Source organism: Dipodomys ordii, unplaced genomic scaffold, assembly GCF_000151885.1.
Source record: "Dipodomys ordii isolate 6190 unplaced genomic scaffold, Dord_2.0 Scaffold14, whole genome shotgun sequence".
Classification (NCBI taxonomy): Eukaryota; Metazoa; Chordata; class Mammalia; order Rodentia; family Heteromyidae; genus Dipodomys; species Dipodomys ordii.
Window position 1 is genome coordinate 10,302,919 of NW_012267230.1, and position 15,596 is coordinate 10,318,514.

The 15,596-nt window shown below is 60.1% G+C and overlaps 2 protein-coding genes across 2 annotated transcripts in view; one reads left to right on the forward strand and one right to left on the reverse strand.

Annotated features, from left to right (window-relative positions):
• Positions 1-7,432: 7,432 nt before the first annotated feature.
• Positions 7,433-8,905, forward strand: LOC105982188. Its single transcript, XM_013011707.1, has 2 exons — positions 7,433-7,467; positions 7,843-8,905. Exon 2 carries the CDS (start codon positions 7,855-7,857, stop codon positions 8,812-8,814), a length of 960 nt encoding a protein of 319 aa, XP_012867161.1. The 5' UTR covers positions 7,433-7,467; positions 7,843-7,854; the 3' UTR covers positions 8,815-8,905.
• Positions 8,906-9,007: 102 nt separating this feature from the next.
• Clec16a (C-type lectin domain family 16, member A) overlaps positions 9,008-15,596 on the reverse strand; it is a 133,744-nt gene continuing 127,155 nt past the window's right edge. Inside the window, exon 23 of the mRNA XM_013011211.1 lies at positions 9,008-10,322. Within this exon, the coding sequence (XP_012866665.1) occupies positions 9,964-10,322 (359 nt within the window). The 3' untranslated portion in view covers positions 9,008-9,963. The remainder of the gene's footprint in view (positions 10,323-15,596) is intronic.

Here is a 15,596-nt window from a genome sequence, read left to right on the forward strand (position 1 = left end):
GCTCTACCACTTGAGCCACAGCGCCACTTCCGGCTTTTTTCTTTTTGCTTATGTGGTGCTGAGGAATCGAACCCAGGGCCTCAGGCATGCAAGGCGAGCGCTCTGCCACTGCGCCACCTTCCCAGCCCTGTTTCTGTGTCTTCTAGCACACCTTGCCTCCCCTGCTAATTACAACACTCGTACACACACACATACACACACTTCTAGGGGCTGGGGGGGGCTTGGTTGGCCCCAACTTCCCGCCCCCCACCCGGCCTCGCAGGCCGGAGGTGACAGGGAGACCAGGGTGGCTGTGGACTGTTCCCAGCCTCAGAGATGGGGGGGTGGAGCCCCATGTGGCTGGCCCAGGGGAAGCGTGGTGGGTCCTGCGTGGGGCGCCGCCCCTGATTTCCATGAACGAGCGGCAGAGGCCGGCTCCCTCCGGGCTGGTGCCTCACCAGAGACAGACAGGGAGGACTCCCGCCGGGCACAGGGAGGACTCCCGCGGGGCACAGGGGGGGTCCGTTCACCATGCCCCTACCTGCCCCCCCTGCCCTCAGCCACGACCCGTCCCCACCACTGCGTTGTGAAAGATTGAGGCAGAATGGAAGTCACCCAAACCGTCCCGGGGCTGAGGTAGGCCGTGGTGTCTGGTGTCTGGCGCATCCACTCTACCTGCTGTAACAGTGCTTGCTCTGGGCCATTAGTTCTAGAACATTCCCTCTCGACAAGATAACCCCGCAAGCAGCCACCCCCAGGCCCTAGGGAACCCCGAAGCTGCTCTGGGTCTGGACACAGCATCTGGTGTGTGTGTGTGTGTGTTTGTGTGTGTGTGTGTTTGTGTGTGTGTGTGTTCAAAGGTCCCGGGGCAGGGTGGCGACAATCCCCAGGAGACGTGGGAAGGAGCATGGGGTGGGGATGAAGGGGGACCCCGAGGCCAGGATCCCAGCCGCAGGTTCTGCAGAGACTGGGCTGGTGTGGGGATGGGCAATGGTCACCCCAAACCTTGGAGGCACTTGGGCTGGGAGGAAGTGGTTCTCCCATCTGTGCTGGTGGGACTTCCAGGGGAGGGGACCCCAGGGCTTCTGGGAGGCTCCAGGGCTTCTCTGGGGGGGCGCCCAGGGCTCCCCAGGACAGGGCTCCTGGGAGAGGGTGAATGTGGGACACCTGAAGGCCCTGTGTGAGTTCTGGGGTGTGAGGGTGGCAAGGAAGGGGAGGTAAAAGGTTCAGGAAGGACCCCCAAGGCCCAGGAAGGGCTGGAGATGGCGCCCTGTGCTCTGCTCGGTGTCCAGCGCTGTCCTCACACCTGCACAGGCTGCCCGGGGCCAGCTGGGGGCAGAGCATGGCCCCGCCCTCCCTCCCCTGCCCCCGTGGGACCAGCCTGGCCTTCGTCCCCAGCAAACCCTGCCCAGTGCGGCCTGCCAGCCTCTGTCCTCACCCCCGTCCTTCAGGGCCAGCTCTCAAGGTCAAAGCCAGCCCGCTTCCTCCAGGGCTGCGCTGGGTTCCCAGCAGGCCGTGCGGGTCGGTGAAGGGGGGACTGTGGAGGGGGTGTCCCCAGGATGCCCCCATCCTTCTCCTGGTTCTCAGCCCCGTAAGTTCCTGTAACACCACGAAGGAAATGAACGATGACGCGGCCCCCACTGGAGAGCGCGGACTCCACTCGGCTTGTCATTTCTGGAATGTGGCGAGAGAAAAGTTAGTGTTCCAAGTTTCAGTTCCAAAAATAGACTCCAGGGTGTCTCCGCCTGCAGGATGGGGCCGGGGGGCTCCCGGGGCCAGCAAATGCAGTTTAGGGGTGCTGGGGGGCTGAACCTTGGGCTTGGCTCTGTCACCTCTTCCCTCAGACCCAGACCACCCCGTGCCCTGGCCGCCCATTTGCCACCCCGGCGGGGGGGGGGAGGCCTGGTCAGGGGACTCATGGGTTGACAGGGAAAGCAGGATATCCCTTCCCCCCATTTCTCCAGCTCGGAGAACCCCATCTGAATCCTCTTTCTGGACAGAGTCACGTGGCACCCCCCCCCAATCTGCACCTCTCTTCTGTGAGCTGTGGGGAAGGGCTCCTGGCCTGTCTCTGGCAGATTTGTAGCCACCAGAACCTTCTGTTGGGACTACTGCAGTGGTCTCTCTCCTGGTCTTGTGCCCTCCCCTGTCTCGTCTACCTTCTCCCCTGGCAACAGGGAGAGCTTGCCAAAACATATCTCATGGAGTCATGCTGCCAATTACATATGTTCCCAGATCACTGCAGCCACCGGGATGGCGTCCGTGCTGACAAGGGCTAGTATTCAGTGTTTCCAGCCAGCACTTCCCAAACTCCACACTCAACCAGATGAGCGCCATTCCCAACACCAAGTCCCCAGCACCTGTCAATCACCTCCTATCAAGGCCCATTCCAGCTGGTCCCAAACATTTAAACAGAATGCACTCGACAGGTATTAGGGTGCACATCAGACCCTCCAAGAAGGGCAAGAGGCCCACATGTAAAGGCAGGCAGAAAGGGGAGACCAGACCCAAACTCCACTGCCACCACTGAGCCAGCCTGGCAATGCCCCCACATCTCAGCTGCCCCTGGGGCTCCATGAAAAATTCTCCACCAGGAAGTTCTCCCATTGACTCCAGAGCAGCTTCGCTGATTGGCCAAGCCTGGTCACATGCCTCACTCTAGCTGCAAGGGAGTCTGGGAAAGTACGCATGGGCTTATTTGAGCTCCTCCAATGAGAAGCTCCAAGTTTCTGAAATGCAGACAGTGGGAAGGGACTGAAGCTCTGTATCTTCCCCAACCCCAGTGCTCCCCAACTTGGGAGAGACATGGTTGACACTCTACTCAACTAGACCTTCACCCATCCTATATCCAGCCCTGGAGGATGAAAAGTCCTGTGCCTTCCTTACGCCCACTGTGCACACCTTTCCTCTGACAGCTATTGGAACAGATCCTGGAACCCCAGTCTGTGGGGAACACAGGCTTTATGGGGGAGGACAGCCAGTGGGGCGCACACTGAGCATGTACAGGCGCCCAGCCTGGGAAGGCCTCCTGGGAGTGGTGATGCTGGGTGTCAGAGGAACAAAGGTGTTGATAATGAGTGCCAGGTTGATACCGTGGCTTAAACCAAAACCCTGGAGGAACTGGAGGGATCCTGACTGGACTGGCATCACGGGGAGGCAGGATCACCCAGGAAGGAGGCCATATTCCTGACGCCTGGTTTTCTCTGGGGCCATCTGCCAGGGCAGCGGAGGGACAGACTTAGCTGAGCGCTTCACAATTGGCCCTGGGGACCAGCTGGGCTGGAGAGGGACTCACTTGGGCAGGAACCACATGATCAAGGGGGGGGGCAGGGGGAGCTATCAAGAGGTGTTACCATCAGCAATCCAGCTGCTGTGGGGGCCCATCCAGGCAAGAGCGAGGAAGGCAAGTCCCAGGCCCTGTCGGATGACCTCAGTTTCCTTATTTGCAAGAGGAGAGTGTTGTAAGCCTTTGAGGCCGCCCACTTTCTACCCCATCCATGGTGTCCGGGAAGCTGAGGAAGCCAGCATGGAGTGGGGAGCTTGGGCTGGCTGGCACAGGTGGCTACTTAGGTGTTGGGGTTTCAACACATAGCTTCTGCTTGCTGGGAGAGGAAGGGGCTGGGCTATTACAGCCCCCGCCCCCCCCCCCACCAGGTGTTTGGGGACTGTCAGTACCGGGAAGTTATTCCCTTCCAGGAAGCCAACCCCAGGAGAGGCCCGGTCCCCCCCATTTGCATAGCTCCAGTAACAGGAAGTGGGGCCACATTATCTCATGAGCCAGGCTGGGCTAGCCCGACTGCTCATTCCCATCAGCCCCTGGACAGAAGCCCCAGCAAGGCTGGACAAGCAGTCCTGGGGCCATCCCCTAGCCCACCTTGGGGGAGTCACACCTGGGGACCCCAGCAGTCTACAGTGGGGGGGGAGAAAGAGGGGGTGGGGCCCCAGCCAGCTGTGCACTCCCTGGGGGTCAAAGTGCATCGTGAAGCTGCCAGCTACAACCTGACCCCCCTCGCTTCCCCTCCCTGTTTGCCCCCATCCTTTCCAGGATGCAGGGGTTCCCGCAGGATGCCTGAACCTGACCCCCCCCCGCCCCCTGCCTTGTGGGCAGGGTCCCGAGGACTGGGGAGCCATCGGGGGGCCTCAGCACCACCGGGTGTCTGGAAGTCCAGGACCTCGTGGGTGACAGTGCCTACCCCTGCCCTGGGGACCCTTGTGCCTCCCAGCCGGGGTGGGGGAGGGAGAATGCCAGGGGCTGACGCCCCAGGGGGCTCGCAGTGCCCAGCCCCCTGCACACACACCTGCTCTTGATGGCTGGATGATCCCCGGGGTGAGCAGTGTCACTGAGTTGGGACCCAGTGGTGGGAGGAAGGTTCTAGTAAGAGGACAGGGCTCCCCCAGGCACCCTGAGCTCCTCAGAAGGCAGGCCATGTGCCTGGTCAGGAAATCTGGGCAGGCTTCCTGGAGGAGGAAACAAGGCAACCTTCACCTTGTAGAGCCTCTAACTTGCTGGCTGGCACTGCCCATGGTGGTCCGTCCGATTCCATCTGTGGGGACGCCCCCCTTTCCTAGGACCTGTGTCACCATCACGGAGTGGGCAGCTAGGGGACATCATGCCTGTGAGCTGGCCCCTGTCCTTCCTCCTCCATTACCAAAGCTGCGTGGTGCAACCACCTTCCCTCATTTTCCTATGCAAAACTCTTTCCTCTCTTGGAGTCACACGTGCTAGGCAAGCACTGTGGTTTCAGTTAATCCTCAGCCCTATGCAAATGTGTGTGTGTGTGTGTGTGTGTGTGGTGACAGTACTGGGTCTCGAACTCAGGACCCTGCACCTGCCTACCTGAGCTCGGCCATGAGCCACACCTGCGGTTCTTCTTGCTTTATTTCTCAACTAGGTCATGGGCTTTTACCTGAAGCCAGTCTGCACCACAATCTTCTTATTTCCCACCCTCCCCCCGACCCTATGCCCCATGTAGCTGGCACTATAGATGTGTGCCACCATATTTAGCTTGTTGATCGAAATGGGGTCTCACGAACCGATGGTCCTAGCTGCCTCTGAACCACAACCCTCCCCATCTCCACCTCCTGAGCAGCTGGGATTACAGACGGGAGCCACCGCTCTAGGCTCTCCTTTTTCTGCATAACATATAGGCTGCTCTATTTGAGCAAAGCCACTCCCTGGGAGAGAGGACAGACGGATGGAACCCCTGCTTCCTCTGAGCGGCCTCTGTGAGGGGCCAAGAAAGCCCCTGCCTTGCCTCCGATGGCCCAGAATCCCCAGCACCGAATTCCCCGGCATCCCTGGCACCGCCGCGCACAGCCCCTCAGCCCCTGTGATTGCTCTTCCTCGGGGCGGCTGCATGCCTCTCAGGGGTCCAACCGGCCCCCCCACTCTGCGCCAGCCCTCCCTTGCCAGGAAACCCCAAGAGGCTCCTCAGCAGGTGGCATAGTGGCAGCTGTCCTGAGACTCTCCTTTGCTGCAAAAATGGGGGTAGAGAGACCATTAGCTGGGGGGGGTGTCCAGGGAAGGAGCCCAGACATTCACTGTTGTAGGCTGGGATCAGGTGGCACGTGGCAGGTTACGTGTGTGCTCACGTGTGTGTGTGTGTGTGGGGGGGTGTGGGGTTACCCTGCCCCCACCACAGGGGTCGGCCCCTGGCTCCGCCCACAGCTCCCGCAGCCCCTCCTCCCCCCCCCCAGGCCAGTTCCTGCTGGTTGCCTTAAAAATCCTGACTCACTTCAGGCCCAGTCAGCGCCAATAGGGCCAGGATGGTGACTCGGGAGGACCCACCAGGATGCTGGGCACCACCCCAAAACTAAGTGGGGCATCACGCGTGCACCCTGAGCCATGGGCCAGCCGCCACCTGACCTTTGGCCTCCTCCTAGTGGCCCTGGGCCATTCATTCACTGACTCACATCTCTGCTGGCTCATTCATCGATCGTGGTGGCGCGGCCACGGCCGCCCAGACCTTCATTCATTAGTAACGAGCGCGGCGCCCTCCGCCCCGCCATCCTTAGGTCCCTTCAGCCTCCTGGTGCCCAAAGGAGGAGCAGAGGGGGAAACTGAGGCTTGGGAACCGTTGTCATGAGCGGTGAATCTTGGCCTCCCCTGCTGATCAGGTGGACTGTCCCCCAGCCCCCACAGCAGCCATGTCCCCAGGTGTGACCCTTGAGGACAGGGACCTCAGCTGGCCACCCGCGTCCCTCTGCCCAGCCTCGTTCCCTGTGTGGGGGGGCAGACTTCAGTACAACCTCTGCAGGGTGGCGCCGTGCTGTGGCTAAAGCCGGAGGGGAAGGGGGGGAGGGCTTTCAGGCCAGGAGGGGGGCAGGTGGAGCTCCAGACAAGCCCAAAGGCCTGAGAACCAGGTGATGGAGCAGCGAGTGAGGCTGAGCTGGGGTCCGCCCAGCTCTGAACAAGTCCCCGGTGATTGAGAACCTGGAAGCACCCGGAAGATGCAGGCAGGGAGGGCGGGAGAGAAGGGGGTTTCTAGCACCCAGCTGGCTGGGAGTCTGTCTGCTCCCCCCCTTCTGGGTGGGACCCTCACCTGGGGCTGTCAGGACCCCCTGGGATGCACGTCTAGGCCCAGCCTCTGGGTTCTGGAGTCCTATCCTTGCTAGGCCAGGAGATTGTGACAGTGGCTGACGCAGCCTGAGCTGGACCATGAGAACAGACGCTTACAGAGGAAAAGCCACGTGTGCTGGCCACCAAAGCAACCACGGGCAGACCGGGTTGTTGTTGGTCAGCTTTCCACCACTGTAACAGCCAACCAGAGGCAATCGACTTATGGAAAGGTTTGTCTTGTCTCGTGCTTCTGGAGGGTTTTAGTCAGGACCCACTGGCCCTGTTGCTTTGGGCCTGAAGTGGTGTGTTACAGTGGGAGGGGTGGGGCTACCACTGTCCCCTCCAAGGGCAACACCACCAATGACTTACAGACCTCCCCTAGGCTCCACCTCCTAAAGCAGCCACCCCTGAGTAGCCCCAGCGGAACTCACAGACGCCACCTGAGCCCCCCGGACCCTCTGCCCCGAGCTTCCAAGGACTCAGACTGGCGCTGGCTGGCGCTTTACAAAGGAAGACCCAGCCCAGAGGGGCCCTGGCCTAGGGTATGCCCTGGCAGGGGCATAGCAGGGTGTCACTAGGCTTTTCAGGAAGAGCTGGAGAGCTGAGCACCTACGATGTGCCCGGGGCCCCCAGGTACATGCATCATGGGGTTATTCCCTGCCTGGTCTGAGGTGTGGCTCTGGGTTTTCATGGTGGTCTGGATGGGAGGGGGGGCGCTGTGTGGTCGAGGCAGGAGGGCTCCGGCCAGCAGGGGTGAAACAAGGGCAAACGCAGCCCCGGACATTCCCTTCCGTATCCCACCACAGCACCAAGGGCAGCAGGCCACACTGCTGGTAACTTTGTCCTTTTATTGCCAGATGTGAATTTACAAGGAAGTTCCACCTCGTGTTCGGAAAGAGCCTGAGTCACATGGGCCTCCGGAGGGAGGCTCAGGGGCCGAAGCCCCGCTCCTCTCTGAGATCAGGGTTTATTGACACGTTTGCAGAATCAAGTTCGGAAGGAGGAACCTTACAGTGTAGGCCTGCCGTCAACTGCATTGTGACTGTGTTCAATGGTTCGTATTTATTGCATCTAGGAAAAGACCAGAACCGGATCCTGGGCACCTTACTCAAAACAGTGCGTCTCAGACCACCGGGAAACCCAACGCCTCATGCCCGTGCCCGGGATGGGGTGGGCAGGGGGGCTGCGTGGCAGTGGGGGTGCTGCTCCGGGTCCTCCCCTAGCTCTCAGGCTCCACTGCTGTCTCTGTCCATCTGGGGGGCACTCTGCGCCGGGGTCCCCCCAGAGGCAGTGCCCTGCCCATGCCTGCACAGCCCATGACCAGGCCTAAAGCCGCGGTGTGGGGTTCCTGTGACCAGCCCCACAAAGCCAGCCCCGTGAGCCCGTCGGCAGCCCTGGAAGCGCAGCCATGGCGCTCTCTGCCAAACGCCCGGGCGGGGCTGCCCAGGACCTCCAGATTGGAAGCTGTGGTGGCCTGGGGTATGTGTGTGTGTGTTCACCCACGCCCCTGGCTTCACCTCCCTCCATTGGGACCGGATCCAGTGCATTCTGTGGATGGGCCTGCCTGGTGGGACCCAGCTGTTAGGATTATGGGGTGCTCCCGAAGACACAGCCATGCCCATTGCCCCAAGATGGCTAAGACCTGGGTAAGGAGGTCCTTCTCCAGTCCCCAAGGCTGGCGGCCTCCTGAGTGCCGAGATGAGGGCACACATCCCTCCTCGCCAGTGAAGCCCCTTGGAGCCCAGGGGCCCTGGAGATGCCTGGCGGGGGCCACGCTGCCAGTCCTGGGGGAAAGACCTCACAAACCTAGCCGGGGGTGGGCCTGGCACCACCCACGACTGCTGCTTCCATGCCAGTGGCCACCAGGCCGGCTGCAGATGCTGGACTGGGAACAGGTAGGGGCTTCGCAGGCAGGGTGCCACCTGCGTGCGCAGCGAGGCAGCGTGGGGGCGTTGGCACGTCTGTTCTCCTTTCGGCTGTTGCAGAGACAGGCATTTCAAAACCACAAGTGCCCCGGGCTAGCCTGCTCCTGCGGGGTCAGCCTGCTCCCACGTCACCCCTTTCCTTTAGAAGATCAAGCCACACACGTGGTTGTGGGGGTGCCGGAGCCGTGGCCCGGGCTCCCCTCTGGATGGCCATCTTTCTGTCTCCCACTCCTGGCTGTCTCTCCTCCCCAGGGGCGGTGCTCGCGGCCGGGGCTCATCACTGCTCATGGTCGAGGCGCATCTGGATTCTGCCTTCCTTATCAGCAGGGTCTCAGTCCTCGTGGGATGTGAAGGTGGGGCCTCAGCCAGTGCGGGGAAGCTGGTTGGATGGTGATCTTCTCACAGGCTGCGGCAGCCACACCTGCAGCTAAGCGAGGGAGGAAGGCGTTGGAGCTGAACTGGACACGGGAATTCTGGCTGCATGGGCCCAGCTGGATGTGTGTGTGTGTGTGTGTGTGGGTATGGGAGGGTTTTTTTTTTTTTCGTTTGCCACAAGCTTGTCCTGTGGCGGTGGCAGTCGAGATGGAGGGACAGTTGTAGATGGTTTGGGGAGGCCGGTCTTGCTGCGGGGGTCCTCACCGGGCATCCACACGCAGTGGGCAGCAATCATGGCCGCGGGTAGCTCCCCCGATTTTAGCTGCAGTCACAGGTATGGGCTTGGGCGGTCTTCACAGCCCAGAGGGAGACGGCACTGGGGATGTGTGTGTGTGGGGGAAGCTGTTGTTTTGAGCAGGAGCCGCTAAGACCTCCCTTCTCCTGGGGAGATGGCCCTCAGGGAATTCACCCAACTGCAGAGAAGCTTCCAGAACCCTCGCTCCATGCCACCGGAAAGCACGTGGCTCTATCTTGCTTCTGTTTGACAATAAGCTAAGCTTTACCATCTCACAGGCTCCTGAGAGTTAGTGCAGAGAAATAAGAAGCCTTGATGAAAAGGGAGAGACCCAAAACTCTCAGTGTCAGACCCTGAAGGCGGGAAGGAGAGCGGCCTGGCGGGGCCTGCGCCGTCCTGAGGCTGAGGGTGTCCTTTCTTTCTATTTTGTTTTTGTGTTTGGACTTCTTTGCTTCAAACAGATGCTTCTTAAATAAATTGTTTTCACCTACTGCTGGAAGCAGAAATGAACAGCCCAAGGAGATGTCTGAGTTCGCTTTCTCCTCATTTCGAATGTAAGGTGATGCTGTCTGGGTCTTCCGTGCCCGCTGGGGGGGGGGGAGCGGGGCGGAGAGCCCTGGTGGGTCCTGCCACCTGGGGTGTCGGGCTCAGGGACAAGGCAGCCCCCCCACTGTCAGCAGCACGCACTGGGCCGTCCGCATGGGCCCAGCCTGCTTCAATGAGGTACAGAGCAAAAGAGGGTTCCAGGGAGACGTGGGCGGTCCTCATGTGTCTTGCCATCTACTGGGGTTCCTGCCAGCTGGCCACACACAAGGCAGGGGGCGGGCCGCTCAGTGCATGGCGGGGGGACCTTCCACCTCTGCCCCCGTGGCCTCCTGGTCCCCCGTGGCCGGGCATGCCGGGGCTGGCGTGGAGGGCTGGGCGACGCCAGTCAGAGCACGGAGGCTGTGGGGGTCCACCGGAGGGACCAGCGTCAGGGACTCCACGCTCAGGGTGTCGGCAGTGTCCTCGTAGAGCAGGGAGATGGTGGGGTGCGGGGCGGGAAGCAGGCTGGGGGACAGGTGTGCGGTCTCCACCTCAGCACCCCGAGACAAGGTCTTGCTGGGCCTGGGGTCTATTTCCGTGTCGTTGCCCATCACCAACTTGTCGGACAGGGGAGTCTGAGTCTGCTCCGGAGTCATGGGGGCGTCTAGTGGGGAGAGAAAGTGGGGACCCATTTAGTGCTGGTGATGCTGCACTCGGGTCAGCACCCCCCCACTCCCACCCCAACTCGAGGCCTGGGGGAAATCTGAGTGGGGGCGGCAGAGCTGGGGGCCATATATTCCTTGTGGGGGACACAGACACTGCCAACCCTAGTTTTACTTAGGCCTGGGGAAAGCATGTCAGGGCCCAGAGAAACATCCGGGGCTTGCGCAGAATGAACACGGGGATTAAGAGAGCTTCCTGGGGGTGGAGACCCGGCCTGGGCGGGCTTTCTGGACAGACATGTTGGGACCAGCCTCCTGGAGATCTGGGCCTATGAAGTGAAGAGTTTGGGGATGCCTGGGCCCTCAGGTTGCATCTGCAGCCTCCCCAAAGAGGGCGCCCCTTGTGAGATCAAAACACAGCAAAATATAAAGAATGTGGTGGAACTTTCCAGCGTACGCTTCCTTAAACTGTGGCTTGTGCCCATGTAGGGGCTGGTGCCACCCCAGGCCAGGAACCAAGAAAACACTTGATGCCGGTATGGCCAGAGTGGCAGGCTTTGGGCTTTTTTGTTTCTTCGTGTTTTTCCAAATCCTTGCAGACAAAGGATGGCCTGTTTCTTTGCCATGAGGAGTTGGGGGTCGAGTGGGAGAGTTTCTCCAGGACTAGCGGCTGGGCATGGAGAGAGCGGGAGGAAGGCAGCGGCTTCCTGCCCGGGCAGCAGTTCCTCACTTGTCTGCAGCTTTGTAGGCTAGTGCTCGCTGTGCGCATGCGTGGTGTCCCGGCCCGGGAAGACGGGAGGCATTATTTTGGTTTAATATGATTCCAATTGAGTTAGGGTTTTTTTTTTTTTTGGTCTCTTTTAAGCCAAAAATAAAATAGGAAGGCAAACTAAACAGAGCAGAGGCAGAACAAAGAGCAAAGTAAAAAAACAAACAGCATTAAGCATGGGATGCAAGCGAGGAAGAGACCCCCCCCCCCGAAACGCACGGCACAGACTCTGCCATGGCACACACGGCATTCCTCCCGTGAGACTCCCAGTTCTGGAAGGTTCGGATTAGTGTCTTCCTTCAGTCTTTCCCCTCCTTCCCCCTTCCTGAATGGAACTTGAGGCCCCATGCATGCTAGGCCCGTGCCTGGCCTTTCTTTAAAAATCAAAACCAAACGAAGCTAAACAAAATCCATATGCGGATCAAGCGAGAGCGAGAAGGAAGGTAAGAGGAAAACACCGCGCGCTGCCTCTCTGCGGGGTCCTGAGCAGAGTGAGAGGACTGAAAATCACGGCTGGGGTCCCGTCGGGGCCCGGAAGTGCTCAGTGCATGGTGGGCACTGATTGTGGAGAAAGGTTGCCTATAAAGGGGGCTGGCTTCGGCTCAGGCGTGCTGCTCGGAGGTGTGGGGGTGAGGGCGAGCTCACCTGCTCAGCACCCTGTCTTTGAGCGTGTGCCCCCAGCAGGGAACCTGTGCACGTGGAGGTCATCTAACAGGCAGCGTGGAAAGGACTCGAGCGCTGGCCTTGAGTGGAAAAGCTAAGGAACAGAGCAAGGCCCTGAGTTCATGCCCCAGGACAGGCACAAGAACAAAGACAGAAACCAAACTTTGGTGGGAAAGTCCTCTCTGGGCTCAAGCCGGTAAAATCAGGTGGCCAGTCGGGACCTGGCAGAGCTGGCCAGCTACCAAACAATGCCACGCACACTACGCTGGGTTCCTTAGGGGATGGACCCACCCACAGTTTTTGCTACAAGGGCTGCGTTCTCCTTTCTCGAGAGGTCTGCCTTCCTGGCTCCTGGGCTGGGGAGCGGAGCCAAGGCTAGGATGGGCAAGATCTCCCTGCAGCTGCCGGGGCCCCCGGAGCCTCACGCTTGGCAGCCGGTCGGTAGCTATGGGGGCAGGGCCCCCTCGGATGCTGCCCAGTGACCTCCAGTTTCCAGTGAAAATGTGGATTTGTTGCGCGTGGGCTGGGAGAGGCTGGGGGAATGTGGCGGAGAGAAGGAAACTTCCCAGGGAGAGTCGTAAACAGAAAAGAGGGCGGAGGGCTCCACTGGCAAGCGCAAATGCCATTGGAGAGGCGCGCCGGCAACCCAGGAGAGGCGCAGGAGGGCCGAGCACCAAGCCGGTGACACTGAGCGTGCGCACTGAGCTGCACCAGGCGATGCCCTCCCACCCACCCCTGCGCTTGGAAGCCAGCTGACTCCTGGCTCCCAGCCGGGCTGTGGGACTGAACTTGCCACTTATCACAACTCCTCACCTCTCCACTCCGAGGCTGCCCAAGCCCCACCGCCCAAGGGCACTGTGGGGACAGGCAGGGGCCCGGGCTTTGGGGGTCAGGGTTGGCTCTGGGTGGTGTTTCACAGACAGTTTCCAGACTTTGCAGGAAGAGCTCCTGGGAGGCACGGGCTGGGGGACGGGGTCTCAGATGAGAGCCGGCTCTGTGGGAGGTGGGGGTGGGGTGGGGTGCTGACATCGGCCTGGTGTCCCCGGCTAAAGCGTGCTGGGACGGGAAGGGCCCGGGGGGCGCCTGGAGGAGACCTGCCTGAATTGATTGTGCACCAGTTGCCGTGGCAGCTGCCGTTCGAAGCACTAAACCCAGTGGCCGCCGTGACTGTCGGCCTCCGACAGGCTGAGCACGCGCCGGCGTTCTTTCCTGCCACTCCTGACTAGAGGGAAACACAGCGACAGATCATAGAAAGCCTTTAACAATGGACAGTGAAGGCGACATGGAGAGGGACACGGAGCAACGACGGACGCGAAGCATCGACGAGAGCGGCGGGGCCCTGACCTGGCTCCAGCGTGAGTGCCTGGCACGTGGGGTGCCCGTCTCCCCGCCCGCACACAGGGCACCTCTGGGCCACCCCGCACCCCCAGGACCAAGTAAGGACTTGAGATCCGAGCACCCAGTCCTCCGCTTGTGCAACTTCACCTGCCTGACGACAGAGCCAGGTGGAGTCCTGGAGGAAGGATCCGGGTCACCAGTGAGAGACGTCTGGTAAAGCCAAGGTGCCCCTCAGTGCTGGCTGAGCCCAAAGTGCAGAAGTGACCACTGGGCCTCCCCAGGACAGGCTGAGGAGATGGGGGTGGGGTGGACGGGAGCCAGAGCAGGGGAGTGGACCATGCAGGTTCCCGACACAGTGTGGGGGTGGCATTCTCACAAGGGGGCGTGGCTCGTGAGTTCTGGGGGAGGCTGTGGACGCTCCGGGTGCCCGGGAGGCGGCCGGGTGCCCCACACCATGGCTCCTGGGTCTGAGGCCAGGGCTCCCTCTCCTGGAGCACTGAGGCCAGGCCCAGTGGCTGAGGGTGGGTGCTCATCAGCTGCAGCAACACCTTACGGGCAGGCCACCCAGGAGGGGGAGCCACGATCCCGCAGGCGACTGAGGGTACACCAGGCGCAGCAGGGCACCCCGGATCCAAGAGTGTGCGTCAAATGCCACAGGACGACGTGGCTAAAGATGGCCAAGATGGCCGACCTTCTGTTGTATAAACAGATAATGCCGCAGAAAACAGTGGAGGAAAGACACTATCCCTCCCTGGGGGTTTCTGTCCTTAAAGTTCCACTGCATTAAGGAGACTGAGTTCAGGGACGTGGGCCGGTCTCAGGCTGGCTGGCTCCATCTTACCCACAAGGGAGGGTGTGTGGGGCTGAAGGTGTGCGTGCAATCAAGCGCCCGGTGCCAGGAGCGAGGGGTAGCAGCTGCAGTGTGCCTGCCAGGAGGGAGTATGGTCAGCGGGAGCTGCCAGGGCACGGTGAGCGTCACCCCAACTCTTCAAAATTGTTTCTTAAAAGCCTGGGGGCGTGCCTCAAGGGGTACGGTACAAGGCCAAGGCTCGGTCACTTAGCTTTTTTTTTGTTTTTCTCAAGCTCTTCCCCTTGAGCCCTAGCTCCACTTCTGGCTTTTGGGTGGCTAACTGGAGATAAAAAAATCTCATGGACTTGGGCTGGGAAGGTGGCTCAAGTGGTAGAGCGCTCGCCTTGAGCTGAAGAGCTGAGGGACAGTGCCCAGGCCCAGAGTTCAGGCCCCACGACCGGACCCCCCTCCAAAAAAAATATCTCATGGACTTTCCTGCCTAGGCTGGCTTTGAACTGCTATCCTCCTATCTCAGCCTCCAGAGCAGTTGGGATTATAGGCATGAGCCACTGATGCCCAGCAGTATCTGCCTGTGTGTGTATGTAATTTTAGGTTGATTTGCAATTGTTGGTTTGTGTTGGGTACAGAGTGACACTTTGGTCCATGTGTACAAAGTTTAACAATGAAATAAACGTGAGGACCTTTTCCAGCACCTCATGTGATCATCATTTGTTAGAAACAGTCAAAGTCTGCTCTTCTGAAATACACAGAAGTCCCAGGGAGCTCTAGCCGCCCAACTGTGGCACGAAACACTTGACCTAGATCTTCTCGCGTAACTGTGCTTGCTCCTAGTCAAACAGCTAGCCCTGAAAGTGTGAGTGGAAAAGTCCCTGTTTGCCAGTTCTGCTTTCAAAGGCCTGATGGCTCCCATCCACATCAGGGAGCTTTCTAAACTCTGGGAAGCTAAACACAGGGTTGGGGCTGTTCCTGATTGAACGTGTGCTCTCAAAAACCACTTGAAGCACCATGGCTCTTGGTGGGGCTGCAGCTGTTTGGAGTGAGTGGTGGGTGGTGAGGTAGATGGGTTCTGGGGAGAGGCCTTCTTTGGCCCATGCTGCTGCCCGACTGGCCCTGTAAAGTCTGGCCAGCATGCCATGCAGGTACCTGGCCCGATCAGGGCCTGAACACTGGACTATCATTCAGAGCCAGCGGCAGACCAGGCCACTGGCCATCTCAAGTCAGTTCTGAGTCCCTCGGGCTCCGTGTGGGAGGGGACTATGTGCTCAGATCACCACTGCAGGGACTGGACGCCAGGTTCTGGGTGGACCCGGTGGCTCAGGGCTCTCTCCTCGCAGAGATCAATGGCTGTATCCCAGGGTGGTACTCCTGGCCCAAGGAAATCATGAGCTTCTCTTCATCAGGAGGCGCAGTATCTCAGGGCTGCGGAGCAGGGGCTGGTGGCTAGGCTAGGCTTTAGGTTTTTACTGTTGGGGTGAGCCTCTGAAGCCTGCTGTGGGCCCAGTAATTGGGCAGATGCCTTGGAGATCCTGTTACTTATCACCTAGAACTGCCTGGCCACCTGACAATCAGGCAAATCGCCCATCTTGAGAGAAGACATGTTGTTGGCAACCGTGCGAGGAATGGTGGGGGAGGAGAGGCTGAGGAGGGCCTAGGAAAGTGGCCAAGAACTGCGTACCACAGATGCAGGCCCCGAGG